At 43.4% G+C, this 16,188-nt stretch overlaps 1 protein-coding gene across 1 annotated transcript; it reads left to right on the top strand.

Moving 5' to 3' along the window:
* Window positions 1-36: 36 nt before the first annotated feature.
* smn1 (survival of motor neuron 1, telomeric) lies at window positions 37-13,270 on the top strand. Its single transcript, XM_083783199.1, has 8 exons — window positions 37-172; window positions 786-857; window positions 1,122-1,241; window positions 2,988-3,194; window positions 4,163-4,360; window positions 6,265-6,336; window positions 9,407-9,514; window positions 12,674-13,270. The coding sequence occupies exons 1-8, from the start codon at window positions 125-127 to the stop codon at window positions 12,740-12,742; spliced, it is 894 nt and encodes a 297-aa protein (XP_083639325.1). The 5' UTR covers window positions 37-124; the 3' UTR covers window positions 12,743-13,270.
* Window positions 13,271-16,188: the final 2,918 nt, after the last annotated feature.

The raw sequence follows: 16,188 nt of genomic DNA, 5'->3' as shown, positions 1-16,188 counted from the left end.
AGTATTGTTGTCATCATCGCTGCCGGAATGGAACGTCACAAATATGCGACGCACGTTGTTTTGCAAAAGTGTCACACACACTAAGCTAAAGGTTCAATAAACTGAACACAGCTGTGTGTTTTCAATGGCCAACGGCTGTAAAGACGTGCTTTTCGCACGTGGAGCTGCTCAGGTAAGTCATGTTATAAAAATAATTATGGTTTAAAGTAAAAAACACTGACAGGCGATAACTAGACATCAGAGATGATCAGCTATAGCTTTGATGCTAAGCTGCGTTTAGCCTCTTCACTTTGCTCGAATGGCTTTAAATGTACAGTTCAGTTCCACACAATTTAATAAATATAATATAAAGTTAGACTGGTTCGTGTATATTATGTAATCCAAATGATATGGAACCAAATGCCTGACTGAGATATGGTCCATTTGTACACTCCCTTAAATCCTTTCTTTATTATGTGCTATAAAGATTATAATTGAAATGCTGTCTCTAAAGAGTGAGTGCTTGCATGTAAAAGTGTCTATTGTGTCCAATTGTAATAATAATAGTAATTATAATTGCTACTATACTATACTAATAATATATTTCTACTATTGCTAAATGGTCAAATCATGTATACTTTCCATACTTTAGACCATTTATCAAATATTGTGTTTTTGGCCATATTGACAAAATAGCCAATTTTGCATCGAGGTGCCCACTGTTCAGTTCCTTGGTGCTCACTCTTCTTGTACCCCTCAGTCTGAATGACTTAAATACTGTCTTGATTTCACTGGTTTTCTTTCAGAGTGATGACTCGGACATTTGGGACGACACGGCGTTGATAAAGGCTTATGACAAGGCTGTTGCATCCTTCAAGGTGAAATATTTCGGGTGGAAACCTCATATGTCAAAAGACATACTTTTAAGTTTTCAGAATGAGAAAATATCGAAAGTAGCAGATCTACGAGCTGAAAATGTGCCGCTTCGCACCGTGCGTTGAGCTTGTAGCTCTGATACGTTTGTGTGACACAGTCTGATCACGATTTACTTGTGTTTTCCTTGCTTACTGTAAATCGCTCTTGATTAAGACGTCTGATAAATGCCTCAATTGTAATTGTATATCGCTGTATTTCATTTTCAGACCGCCCTTAAAGGGGAGGATGAACCACAGACCTCCAAGAACGACCCCCCCGGGAAGAAACGCAAGAACAACAAAAAGAACAACAGCCGGAAAAAAAGTAATGCAGCTCCAGATAGAGAGGTGAGTTCAATTTTTACATTTCAGTACCGTGTTTACGTTTTCTTTTTTTTTTTTTTTTTTTTTTTTAAGAAATGAGGTGTCTGTTGCTGAAAATCTGTTGTTGAATGGGCGGTGGGTACACTGTTAAATCTGTTGTTGAATGGGCGGTGGGCACACTGTTAAATCTGTTGTTGAATGGGCGGTGGGTACACTGTTAAATCTGTTGTTGAATGGGTGGTGGGTACACTGTTAAATCTGTTGTTGAATGGGCGGTGGGTACACTGTTAAATCTGTTGTTGAATGGGTGGTGGGTACACTGTTAAATCTGTTGTTGAATGGGCGGTGGGTACACTGTTAAATCTGTTGTTGAATGGGCGGTGGGTACACTGTTAAATCTGTTGTTGAATGGGCGGTGGGCACACTGTTAAATCTGTTGTTGAATGGGCGGTGGGTACACTGTTAAATCTGTTGTTGAATGGGCGGTGGGTACACTGTTAAATCTGTTGTTGAATGGGCGGTGGGTACACTGTTAAATCTGTTGTTGAATGGGCGGTGGGTACACTGTTAAATCTGTTGTTGAATGGGCGGTGGGTACACTGTTAAATCTGTTGTTGAATGGGCGGTGGGTACACTGTTAAATCTGTTGTTGAATGGGCGGTGGGCACACTGTTAAATCTGTTGTTGAATGGGTGGTGGGTACACTGTTAAATCTGTTGTTGAATGGGTGGTGGGTACACTGTTAAATCTGTTGTTGAATGGGTGGTGGGTACACTGTTAAATCTGTTGTTGAATGGGCGGTGGGTACACTGTTAAATCTGTTGTTGAATGGGCGGTGGGTACACTGTTAAATCTGTTGTTGAATGGGCGGTGGGTACACTGTTAAATCTGTTGTTGAATGGGTGGTGGGTACACTGTTGCGTCAGGTTGCAATTTATGGACTTTAAGCTACGATTGTTTTCAGGACGGCTCCGCTAGGCGGAAGTACGGCGGCTATGACGCCGTCGCCGTAGCTGTCAAAATCGTTAAGCAAACAGCCGTTGGCACTTTTTTTTTTAAACACCCCGTCGCGTGTCGGCTAACTTGCCGATATTGCTTAATTCTTACATGCGCTGGACATGATCAGCAGTGGAAAGAGGAAGGTGCTGGAGCAATCTGTGTTATTCTAAAACCATTTTAATAAACATTGTTAATATGACATATGGTATTTGTGTTGTTTCTTCATTCAGAGCATGTTGGTTCTGCCGTAGTAGAAAGGGCTGCGACGGCAAGCAGGTTTATGTATCGAGCACTGATCCATTTCCGGTTGCCGGAGCCGACTGCCGTAGCCGTCGTTGTCCCTGTTGTAGGGACTAGGGAAGTGTTTGCAAGCCGGCCAAGCTTTCGACTGTCGGATAGCAGTGGGCTTGTTGTTGAAAAAGACAAGCCATAAGCTACTTTAGCTCCATATTAGCAGTCTTGTCGGTGTCGGCTCTCGGGTGCATTCAGAAACCCTTTTCACACCTCTAAACAACTGATATCACGATTTCAGTCAGTAGTAATCTGTAATAGTCTGTTTGTTGGAGAGCTAATGTACGTTAACAGTGACCCTTGAAGCATCACCTTGGCTAAAATAAAGTGCTTCAAACGTACTTACTGTGTGTGTGTGTGTGTGTGTGTGTATTAAATTTTTAGCACCATTCTTTAGTTTAGTCATTAGTATGTGTGTGTTGTTGCTGCTGATAAGCTTCTACCCAGTCTAAACGACAGCGTGTCTTGTTGTGACTCCAGTGGCAGGTGGGAGACCAGTGCAGTGCTTACTGGTCAGTGGACGGCCAGGTGTACTCGGCCACCGTCTCTTCCATAGACCAGCGGAAAGGCACCTGTGTGGTGGTGTACACGGACTATGGCAACGAAGAGCAACACGACCTGCAGGACCTGCTTTCGGACACCCCTGAGGCTCAGGAGGATTCAAGTGTCGCATATCCAAAAACTGCGGTAAGTATCTTATTTGATTGATTTTTACTGGCAGATTTATTTCTCGCTGCATTCGGCTTCTGCCACGTTGTTTAGTTTCTTATCTTTTCAGTGTTTTATTTTTATATATATATATCGCTCCCCCGGTCGATAGGCGACACGGATCCGTGTGCTGCGTTCGCGGTATATATATTATATATTCCATTTGGACATTGCGTTCCTGAGAACAGCGTCCCTTAAGTTGCTACAAAACACAGCGGGGGGGGGGGGGGGGGACGGATGAAAAGCCATTCCCGCGTTTCCAAATGACTGGGACCGGATCAGGATGTACATTTGCAATCGTCTATATTTCCGTTGCCTTCGAGATCGCAACTCCGGTGTTTTTTTACACAAGATGGTGGGGAGGCATACTTTGGTCCGACCATTGGATCGACGTGAGCATTGCTGGTCCGGTTAGGTTTAGGTGCGCTGCCCCCGTGCTCGCGGTTATGGTTGGGGTGAGGGTTTGGGGGGTAGGCAGTCCAGATGGGACCAATGGATCGGACCTATATATGCCCCCCGTCGGACAAAAGGCATGCACTCAAGATGGTGCTGTTCACTGACATCATCATCATCATCATACTATAATTCTATCAATGTCTGAGTGTGTGTGTGTGTGTCACTGTGACTGCCGTAGCTTCTCACTGCCTTCACCAATCACTCCCACTTTTCACACAGGCATTTACCATAATAATATTGAGGTCTTAACGAAGCCCTTTTTCCAATTTACCTAATTATAAATTAATAGTGAATTTATTATGGGGGGGGGGGGGGTAATGCGCCCGTCTCACAACGGGTAAGGGCTAGTTTTGAAAACACACCAAAAAGAAAAAACCTCGTAAAAGTAGTCCAAAGTCATCGATGGCAGTAGGCCTACATGAGTTAAAGAATCTCCCTGAGATGATTTTAAAATGCTTTGTTAGTTTTTTTATCCGTGTGACCTTTTTCAGGTCAACGACGTGGAGTCCTCCACCGAGGAGAGCGACCGCTCCAGCAGCGGCGTGGCCGCCCCACAGCCACACAGACGCCATCCACAGAGCAAAGCCCACCACGGCAAGTCCAAACCCCACAGAGAGACTCCTCCTCCTCCCATGTGGCTCCCTGGCTTCCCCCCTGGTGCACCGCCACCCGTGTCGGCCTTCAAAATGGTACGGCGACGTCTTATTATAGTTCTCTGACCTTTTCCATTGTGCGTGTGTGTGTGTGTGTGTGTGTGTGTGTGTGTGTGTGTGTGTGTGTGTGTGTGTGTGTGTGTGTGTGTGTGTGTGTGTGTGTGTGTGTGTGTGTGTGTGTGTGTGTGTGCATGCGCGCGCGTGTGTGGACAATAACGTTTATATCATATTTGCATACTCTTAACATCCCGATTGGACAAAAATACATTTGTGTTAAAACAAAAAAAAAGTTAGAAACTGCTGATAGATGGAACATTTTGAAGATTTGTCCAACGTGGTGCCCCGAATTTCCAAGGGGCTGTGAAAGGAAGGGGCTTTTGGGGGCAACTGTAAATCTTTTTGAATAGACGGACGGACAGGGGGGGGGGGGATTTCTTTCTTTTTTTACTTAATTGAAAACCAACCAAGAAATTCATAATAATGCAGCATTATGATTGATGAATTATTTCATGACATTATATTGCTGTAATTTTCTCCTTCCCAGCTGAGAGTATAGCGAGAGATTGGAAGCCACAACAATTAGATCACTTTACTTAGATTAGATTAGGTTGCACTTTATTGGCAGCGCACGTGATGATCCCGCCGGGGGAGACGGGGATTGAGTCGTTGGTGCAGTATAGCCCGCGTTACACAGAGGTGGTTACGGAAATAGCAGACTTACAAGCTCGTAGCGCGCCACTCCGAGCTTGTAGATCTGCTATTTCCGCTTGCGGTCTGTGAACCACAGTGGTGCAAAATGTACTCGACATTCTTTCACTTTTCAATACTGCGATATAGAAATACTCTGTTACAGTCAAGTAAAAAAAGTCCGGAATTAAAAATGTACTTGGTTAAAAAGTACAAAAGTATTGGCATCAAAATGTACTCGTTTTGCAGAATGTCACATTTTGAAAATGGCAAAATCTACAAGCTCACAATGTGAACTTGTAGATCGGCTAATTTTGTTACATGGACGAAATGTATCGGGCTGAATTGGTTAATGCATGTTTTGTAATAATCACAATCTACGAAGTAACTTTACGTTTTCAAATAGTTGTAGTGCAGTAAAAGTGAAATATTTGCCTCCGAGATCGTAGTGGAGTAGCAGTAAAAGTATTGGAAATCGGAAATACCCAAGTGAAGTACAAATACCTCAAAATTGTACTTAACCCATTTTGGGGCGGGAACCCCTTTTGGTGTTTTAAACATTATGATATAATTTAGCTATCGAAAAATAGCAGACCTACAAGCTCATAGCGCGCCACTTTTTGAAAAATCGTGAAAATATTTATTTCAGAAAACTGGAGGATTTAGAATATTCTTATTTTATTTTGACGTCAGGCCTGAATGGATTAAATACAGTAAATAAATATACTTGGTTGCTGTCCACCACTGGTGGTGTCAACGCGTTCTGTGAACCATGGAGGGATCCGTGCGCTACAGTGTGCATTATCATACACTGTGGAATGATCCTTCCATCCTACCCTGGATGGTTTTTAAATGCAAAACCTACCTTTTTAGTCTGGCGTTTAACACAGTTTGAAGTTATTGTTTGTTATCATTGTTTTTCTGTTTTTCTGTGGATTATTTAGCTTTCCTTGTTTTATTATTGCGTTATGCTTATGTTATGTTACTGCACTGTAGATAGACTACCGTCCGTCTGTTTTTGGAGAGCACTTTAAGTCAACTGCTGTTGTTTTTAAATGTGCTATATAAATCAAATTGTCTTGACTTATTATCTGTAACGGCCCATCGCCGGGGGAGTTTGTATTAAAACTTTACGTCATATTCTTCTTCTTCGATTATATGACATTTTCTTTAAATAATAATAATAATAATGGATTTTGTTTCCATTAACTGTTGCGTCCCTAGTTGCTGATTTCATTCCGTTTTCTCCAAAGGGCGGAGGCAGACGGTCTGGCGGTGGTCCCGCCCCTCCCCCGTGGCCCCCCATGATGCCGTGCGGTCCACCGGTGAGTCCGCCCATGTACTTGGCAGTAAAATATCAAATAACTCATTTTAAACCCATTTTGGGGTGGGAACCCCTTTTTGATGCTTTAGCTATTGAAAAATAGCAGATCTACAAGCTCATAGCGCGCCACCGAGTGGCGCGCCACAAGCTTGTAGGTCTGCTATTTTTGAAAATTCGAAGAACGACTGACATAGGAACATGGCTTTTTCAGAAAACTGTCAGGATGTAGGAGACATTTTTTTTAGAATCTGATCTCAGGTCAGAATGGGTTAAACACATCTTTTTCATTTGACTCTCATACATTTTGTCCAAACTCTTTCTTATCTCTATAGTCATGTGATCAAGACTGATCTGTCCGATTTGTCATATTCCATCCTGATTGGCTAAGATTGACTTCCAAAGTTTGTGGTCCGTTTTGAGCAAAATGCCTCAAACTCATGAAACGTTGCACTCACATTCCCATTAGGCTGAAGAAGAAATTCCACCCTACGAATGGATTATGACAAATCGGGGCAGATCCGTGTTGATTGACTGTAGAGATACTGTGTATTAGCCAAAATGTGTTTTTGTAAATGGGTCTTCTGGTGGCGATATAACTGGTTAGGTTAGGTTCTGCTCTGTCATCAAGGGAGTGTGTATGCAACTATGCACAGTTTCTCGCTGATTGGTCGAACACTTCCAGACATTAGCTGTTAGCAGACGGACGGACAGGGTTGCGAAGGCAACAATGTTATCAGCCTTGCTGATCTGTAAAGGGTTAAACCACATTTGTCATTGAAATGAAAGAAAGCAATACTTGTTTGTATGAAGACCTGAGGCTGATTCTACAAATGTCTTCTAAATCCTTTTCTGAAAACCGTATGTTGCTATATCAGTGGTTCTCAAACATTTTCATGCCCAAAAGACCACCAAAATGTATTAATGTACTTGGCCGCAGACTCCATCTTCAAAATATGTTTGGTTTCAAATATATATATATATATATTCAAAGATTATATAATTTCGAATAAAAACGATTTCACTGCACTATGAGATACGGAGATTGTATATCTGCTATTTTTATAGCAAATAATAGCCATCTTCCCGGTTTAGTGGGTTAATACATCTACACATCTCCCTAAAGGTAGGGAAAGGGGTCACTGAAGCCAAGCCACAAAGGTTTGAGAAGAAGCACTGACTGCTGTGACCTAAATCTTAACAAAAATCTAACTTCTAGAATGTGCTGCAAGTAGGGCATGGTCATTTTTCAGTGTTGTGTTTTTCCTTTTTTTTCTTACAGACTATGAAAGTGTCTATTGCAAGCCCTTAAATAATGTTTAATGTACTGAAATCTGAAGAAAAAAATACCTGACAAAAATCCTGTGGGAAGATCTGCGTTATCTCACCTTAGTTACTAATATAACGGCCTGTTTTGAGTGGATTCTTCAACATTTTTACATAAAACAATGATGCAAAAATAAAACGTTTTTCTTTTCCCCTAACCACTTTAATCACTCGCATAAAGCTATTTCCAGTACTACTCGCTGCACCTTGTTTCAGACCCTGTAACGCATTGGTTCTCAAAGTGAACCTTGAGGGGGTTCCCCAGAAAAAGTAGTTGATACAGCAATTTTAACCACTTTATCCATTTATACGTATGCCATAAATATCAGACATGCAAGCTCACTGCAAGCTTGTACAGCTTCTATTTTTGAACACTTTTGAAAAATCTCAAAGGTTTTAGATATATATATATAAATCAATTTGGGGATCCTTGGCATGAAACGGTTTAACCCATTCTGACCTGAGATCAGATTCATACGAGGTTTCCACTGGACACACACTGGTCTGATTAACCCATTCTGACCTGAGATCGGATTCTAAAAATGTCAGTCGTTCTTCGATTTTTCTAAAATAGCAGACCTACAAGCTCGTAGCGCGCCACTCGGTGGCGCGCTATGAGCTTGTAGATCTGCTATTTTTCAATAGCTAAAGCATAACATGATGCTAACACCAAAATGGGTTCCCGTTCAGAATGGGATAAGCCATTTTGAGCGGGAACATACATTATGTTATAGTTTAGTAGGCATGTAACGACACACTCAACTCACAATACGATACGTATCACGATATGAGGTTCACGATACGATTTTTCACGATACTTTCAACACAATGATTTTCCAGACAAATGACAAAATGTTTTTTATTTTATTTTATGATTTATCTTCCCCCCAAAGCTTTTTTCACAATTTTTATTTAAAGGGACACTTCACCCTTTTTGCAAAAAAATATATGTTAATGACGTTTAGAAGCTTTAGAACACTTTCCTGGAGATCTTTATGTGTGTAATATGTGGTTTTAGATATTTTAGATTGTAGCAGTGAGCCTGTTGTCTCTGATGTCATGGACACTGGGCTCACTTCCTTCCTGGACTACATGTTGTCTCAGTAAGACAGCTCTCCCCCTATCCACAAGGAGGAGCAGTGCACCAAAGAATTATGGGAATTGTATTCCAGGAAGGCTCACTGCTACAATCTAAAATAACTAAAACCACATATTACACACATAAATATCCCCAGGAAAGTGATCTAAAGCTTCTAAACGTCATTAACATATATTTTTTTGCAAAAAGGGTGAAGTGTCCCTTTAACTACATCACCTGGGCACAGGACACATATACAGCTCCCCTCTCCAGGCTTCTACTGTCTCATTTCTCTCCAAAATCATGTGAATATGATGGAATATGATTACAGCTGACATTTCTTATCACACACTAGCCCCCCCTAAAAATAAAAATAAGGGGGGCTATTGAAAAATAGCAGATCTACAAGCTCGTAGCGCGCCACCGAGTGGCGCGCTATGAGCTTGTAGGTCTGCTATTTTTGGAAAATCGTTCCTCAAATCTTTCCGAAAGTTGTCATGATTTAGAAGATTATTATTTTTTTCGACGTCAGGCCTGGATGGGTTAAGAAGCACTGCTGTGTGTAACAAATGTGTGTGTGTGTGTGTGTGTGTGTGTGTGTGTGTGTGTGTGTGTGTGTGTGTGTGTGTGTGTGTGTGTGTGTGTGTGTGTGTGTGTTTCTGTCTCCCAGATGATCCCACCTCCTCCGCCCATGAGCGCCGACATGGAGGACGACGAGGCTCTGGGCAGCATGCTCATCTCCTGGTACATGAGCGGCTACCACACCGGATACTACCTGGTACGTGCACAGTGCAAGAAACATAAAACATCCAGCCATCCAGGTTTATTCCTAGTATAAACTATATATGCGTTTCGCCTTTTTTTTTTTTTAGGACACTGGAAATTGGGTCTGAGTGAACCTGTGGTCACTGAACTAAGTATTGGACCCGATCACCACAAGCCACACAATATTCCGGAAATTTTGACACTAAAATAAATAATAAAATCACACCCGTGTGAACCGAGTGGTGCAACTCCCCTCTCTCTCCCCCCCCCCCCCCCCCATATCCTCTCTCTCTCTCTCTCTCTCTCTCTCTCTCTCATTAGCAGGCAACAGTGCAGCACTGTCTCTCTCTCTGTTTCTGCATGGCACAACAGCGCCCCTACTGGTACTCATACTGGTGCTCATACATACGTAGGTGAACACATAGGTGTACACGGAACATTGCTGGTTGTAGGAGTGGTTGTACCACTCAAAAAATGGCACCGGTTAAACATAGGACAATGTGCCGTCAGACGGCGACCGCTTACAGTAGGAGACCAGGGGATGTTTGTACCATTTCGCCTCTAGGGGCTCCAACTGGGGTGGTGTATTTCCCAAATCAACCATCTTTGAGTGCACTACAACACAACTCCCATGAACGGCCTAGACCAAGTCTTTAAGAAACAGGTACTTAACAAAGCCCTGTGTATCCCATCTGATGCTGCTCACCCACTACACGGAGAGTACATTCTTCTCCCATCCGGCCTTCGCTTGCGAGCCCCCTGTGCCACAAAAAACAGGCACAAACATTCCTTTGTCCGGTCTCTATTCACACACTGACTGAATGCTGCTGTGGGTAGATCGAGGATATAACCTTATGATGCTATAACGGGAGCCAATAAGCCATTGTTCTCAAATTTAATAAACCAGATATGGAATCTTTGAAAAAGAAAAGCCTGTCTGATGATGATGATGATGATCCACAGCCCTCGCTTGAGACGCAAACTAGCTTTTCGTCCCTAGCTGGAGGGAGTTTCGCCCCGCGATGGAGGGGGGGGCACTGTCTCAAGGACTTTAGCCCCGCGACGGAGGGGGGCACTGACTCAAGGACTTTCGCCCCGCGACGGAGGGGGGCACTGTCTCAAGGACTTTCGCCCCGCGACGGAGGGGGGCACTGTCTCAAGGACTTTAGCCCCGCGACGGAGGGGGGCTCTGTCTCAAGGACTTTAGCCCCGCGACGGAGGGGGGGCGCTGTCTCAAGGACTTTAGCCCCGCGACGGAGGGGGGGCACTGTCTCGAGGACTTTCGCCCCGCGACGGAGGGGGGGCGCTGTCTCAAGGACTTTCGCCTTGTATCTCTTCTCAACCTTGTAGATCGGCTATTTTTGGTACTTTTGTGTCGCACTGTAGTATGACGAAGTAGGCCATTAGTTTCTGGAAGACCCCCACAAAAAACCTGAAATATGGAGTTACAAGGTTTCCGCCTGACGTCAATGATGGAGTTTCATCCCTGCATTCACTGTTCAATGCAGCACTGGTAGAGAGACATTGATTCATGCCTTTCGTCCGTCGGTTCTGCAAGGAGCTTTAAATCTTGTCTTTTTAATGTAGAGTTTTCTTTTGGTATTCCATCTGGATATCATTTCTTCCTGGATGGCTATCAGAATACCCCCCCCCCCCCCCCCCCCCCCCCACATCACCTGCACTTGCACTCAGGCGATCGGTCAATAAAGTTCTATTTCAGCGTAGCTTGGGCTGAACTTATAGAAGTTTTGCAGTGACAGAAAAAGAAACGCAACACTACGGTCTCAATCACCCGGCACGTTTTTCGTTGGGATTCTGCTAAGTATAGCCGCGTCACATTCTGCTAAGTATAGCCGCGTCACCGCCGGAGCAATTTGGATGAAAGATGAGGCAGAAATGGGAAGCTCGCAGGCGGCACTCACTCGTTGTCTTTTTATGGAAGTAAGTTGCTCCATTTTAGAAACTCCGCGCTCCTGGGCTCATCGACTTTTAACCCACTCTGACCTGAGATCAGATTCTAAAAATGTCTTCTACATCCTGACAGTTTTCTGAAAAAGCTATATGTTTCTATGTCAGTCGTTCTTCGATGTTTCAAAAATAGCAGACCTACAAGCTCGTAGCGCGCCACTCGGTGGCACGCTATGAGCTTGTAGATCTGCTATTTTTCAATAGCTAAAGCATAACATGATGCTAACACCAAAAGGGGTTCCCGCCCCAAAATGGGTTAATTCAGTCGAGCTGCAAACGTCACGCTACAGTAGAGGCATATCCGAGTTCTAAACCGGTAAAAAAAAGGAGTTGTAGGGGTGGGGACCAATACGGATTTTGATGGTATAGTATCGCGATTATTCTGCATACATTTATTCCTCAAATCTATGGACATGAGCATTTGTAAATCAGAGGTTTTATTAAATTTTCTGGAAGGTTTTTTTTTGGAAGGTGCTGGTCAGATTAACAGTTTGACTGTTTTTTACGATTAACCCGCATTTTAATCAACCCCCCTTCACTGCCGAGATTGTTGTATTACCTTTAGAGCATACGCTGAATTATTTGGGCTTTTAATCCGCGAAAATCCATCAAAAAAAGCTCCCGTGGTTTGTTATGATCTGTGTGTAGCATCCACCATCTTGGTGCACCCGGAAGACGCACACAAGATTGGTTTCAATGAGGCGTTGCATCCAATGCATTTCCATTGGCCTCAATTTCCCAGAAGCCCTAGCAGCCCACAGCATGTGACGATTTCCGTTTTCGTCATCACAGCGAAGGCATCCAGTCTCATACTCCGCGACGAAGACGGATTTTCTTTTGATTCATTACATTACGGCGGATTAAACACATAAAACAAAAGGCGGGTATGTCCGATACGGCAGCGACATTAACCTGGAGTAATCCATTCGCGGCACGGAAACTGTTAAGCAGTAGCCAATAATAAATATGTGTAGGTTATAACTTATAATGTATATCTCTTTAAAAGTAAATAAAAGCTACAGGTTTAAACATCCATGCAGGACCTCTGGCTGTAATTCAAATGTTCAGTTCAACAATAATGAATGAAACTGTGCTTTTTTTTTTTAATGGTAAAAAAGCACAGTTAATGGTAAAAAAAAAAAAAAGATGAATAACAGTCTCATTCCTAAACGTAAGGTATTTATTTTCTTCCCCTTTTTGCCAGGGTTTGAAACAAGGACGCAAAGAAGGTGCGTCCGGGAAGAGCAAGTCCCACCGCTCTCACCACAAATGAAGTGACTCAGTGGTTCTGTTTGTCTGTTCGGTTTGTTTGTTTCAACCCCCCATAACTTTCCCACCAATAGAACTTTGGTATTATTGGAAAACTCTGTGCTTCCACGGAACTGGCCACACCCGTTTTAAGCCGTGTTTAACCTTGTACTTGGGGGCAGGAATCCCCAGTTGCCCCTCCGAGTTACATCACATCTGCATCTTCCAACCTTTAGAATAGTGACACGCCCCACATTGGTTCTCAGTTCAAGTCATTTTTTTTTTTGGTTCCAGTTCTTAACCAACTGTTAACGTTCTGGACGAGTTTGTGTTCAGTGGAAACACCCCTGTTCCCCGCCAAACCCCTCCGCACGCCCACTGCGGTGCCTTGGTGTGTGTGTGTGTGTGTGTGTGTGTGTGTGTGTTTGCATCTTTCTCTTCATGTTCGGCAGAGAATAATGTTATATGATGTTATAAGTTGTTGTCACCATGAAGTGTCATGTAACAAGGCAAGGTTTTGTATTTTTTTGTAAATAAATGAAATAAAGGCCGTTTGCGCATACAAAATAACAGTGACTGGTTGGATGTTAATTGTTCTATCAACAACACATATTTAAAATAATGACAATGAAGTTGTTTATATAAAATAAATGACCTAAGAGTAGAGGGATTTGAATATAGCTGATCTACAGTACAAGCTCACAAACAACGCGTCGCGCTGTATATCGGCAATTTTCAGCAACGTGTAAAATCAGCCATTATGACGTCATCTTTGGGTGCTCTTTGGTGGAACACATAGCAACAAAGTCCAAGAGGTACTGCTTTGTCTCTCCTGTGGCATAAACTGCAGACCAACGAGACAAGATCCAAGGCACTCCATCTTCAAGTCGAAAAACATTACATTTCTATTGAGCAAGGCGACTGAATTGACCCGTCCAGCACTAGGTCGAAACGGTAACTGGCACTAGATGTCGAATGCCTTGGGTTGTTTCTTTTTTTTAATATATTTTTTATCCCACGATTTTGTAACCCATTTATCACCCCTGTGTCAATCATCTAATGTGATCCTGGGCTCTACACACCCTCCACCAACCAAGTCCCCATATATGGGGGACAAGGGGAGAGCAACGGACTTGAACTCATGCTTCCTTGGGTTGTTTCTTGTTCTGGTCTGCACTTTATGCCACTGGGGAGACAAAGCACCATACCTTTTTTTGTGTTTATGAAAATGCAATACGTGGCTGTAATAACAAACATTGTCCAGCAGAAGTCAGACTATCCACTCACATTAATGAGCAAGTGCTATTATTTATTATCATCGTTGGGCGATGCTGGATAACATTGGCAGGGACCGCTCTAGGGGGGAGGCCTCCATCTGGTGGAGGCTAAGCCCCCCTCCCCACAAAGACAATTGTCTGACTTGGAATTGAAATTCATTAGCCCCTGCTCTAAGTAGCCAGACAGTCCCCAAGTCACAATTTTCTGGAGCCGTTGCTGGAGGGGAGAAATAAAAACAAATGTATCTGCTAGTCAGAGCCTCATACAACCCCAGACAGTGCTTCTAGGACACGGTTGACCAAACAGTGGATCGAGACCCATTTTGGGTTGCGGACCTGTATTTTATGGGTCACAAGTAAATGTATGCTTTTTTCCGTTACCTACAATTACAAATATATACTATTTAAAAAAAGTTTAAACTAAAAAGTCACAACTTTTCATCAGTTAAAATAATGGCAACATTTTCCAAAAGCATTTCATTAAAAAGATGTATTGCAAATAGCAGATCCACAAGCTCACTTGTAGATCTGCTTTTTTCACTAGTTTGGATCCCGGGTCTTTGGGCTTGAGCTAAAATGTTTTGGAACCACCTGAGCGCAACCACCACCATCATCATTTTTCGACCGCGTGTTGAGATCATGGATTTCACAACGCCACGCCAGACTTCCGGGTCCTTCATTGCCATCCCCAGTTCCTGCTCACTGATGCATGTGTCCCTAGCGATGACATCATGGAACGACAGTTTTCTACCTCTGGTCTGCTTTGAGGCAGGACTCCAGAGAAGAAGGGAAGATATAACCTCATTGTCAGCTCTGTAGCAGTGGCCGGCAAACTGTGTTCTTCTGGATCGGACTAGTGAAGAAACACGGTGGGAAGGTTGTCGAGTATATTAGATTAGTCGATGGGTGGCTATTCCAAGACAGATTTTGCGCTCTCATTAGAAGCCGGGTGTAAGTGCCATCGAACCGTTTCTCTAATTTCTTTGAAATTTCTACCATAGCAGCGCATTGTGAGCTTGTATATTGGCTATTTTCAAATAGCCGAAAATGTAGGGCTGAAGTGGGTAATAATAATCCAAATCTACAAAGTAACTAACTAGCATCTAAAGTCTTCAAATATTGTAGTGCAGTAAAAGTACAAGATTTGTCTCTCTGAGATGTATCGTGGAGTAGAAGTAAAAGCATCGAACATTGGAAATACTCCAGTAAACTACCCCCAAATTGTAGTAAGTAAGTAGCCTTGCCGAGGCATGAGGCCCATAGGGGCAGGAGCCTATCTCCTGTTTCTGTAGCGTGAGGCAGCTTGATGTACAAGTACACCCCCTGGACATGGACATGGCTTAACCCCAATCCAACTCTTGATGCTGAGTGTCAAGCAGGGAGGCATTGAGTCTTTGGTATGACCCGGCCGGGGATCGAACCCCGACCTCCCAGTCTCAGGGCGGACTGAAGCAACTGTAGTAGCACTAGAAATGCTATAGTACTTGAGTACATGCTGTTATACTTTCCGCCACTGGAGAGCAGGTAATCCGGGGCATCGCTCCAGACTTCCAGTGCAGGCCAAACCGGGTTTCTCCCCAGAGGCGCGCCGCTCACTGCTGCGGCGTGGACCGTGTACAGTATGTACAGTACACCCAATATAGGATCACATACATCATCGTCACAGCGGCTTTGAAATGCATGTGAGTATGGGTGCCTAGTTACCTCCAGGGCGGTGGAAGGATAGGATGATGAAAAATGGTGAAATGCATAAAGTGGTGTCTGACAAATCAGTGAGGGGCTGGCGGTGGTGTCGAATTAGAAGTGTAGCCTACTTTTAGACGTACGGTATACTGTAGGTGTAGGGGGCGATGGAAATCTAATTAGAAATGATGTGTCCGTTCGTCCACGAGAAAGAGAAAAAAAAGTGTCTGAATTGACCCCCCCGCTGTGTAGCTGAAGGGCCAGTGTTTTACATACCTTGATACCTTTAAAGCACTTTCAAACCTTTCCGAAATAGCAAGGAGAAAACAGCAGATCTACAAGCTCACAACGTGTCGCGATGCGACACGTGAGCTTGTAGATCTGCTGTTTTCGCCATACTACAAAGTATATGATTTGAGTGGTTAAAGAAGGCCACTCATCTGGCTGACCTCCCGCCTATAAAACTAGGGGCGCCAGGTTGAAAGGGGTTTAAAGGCATTAAGGTATATGA

Source organism: Protomyctophum parallelum (genome assembly GCF_964188405.1).
Source record: "Protomyctophum parallelum genome assembly, chromosome: 15".
In the NCBI taxonomy this organism is placed as follows: domain Eukaryota; kingdom Metazoa; phylum Chordata; class Actinopteri; order Myctophiformes; family Myctophidae; genus Protomyctophum; species Protomyctophum parallelum.
This window is presented reverse-complemented; position numbering and strand designations above follow the sequence as displayed.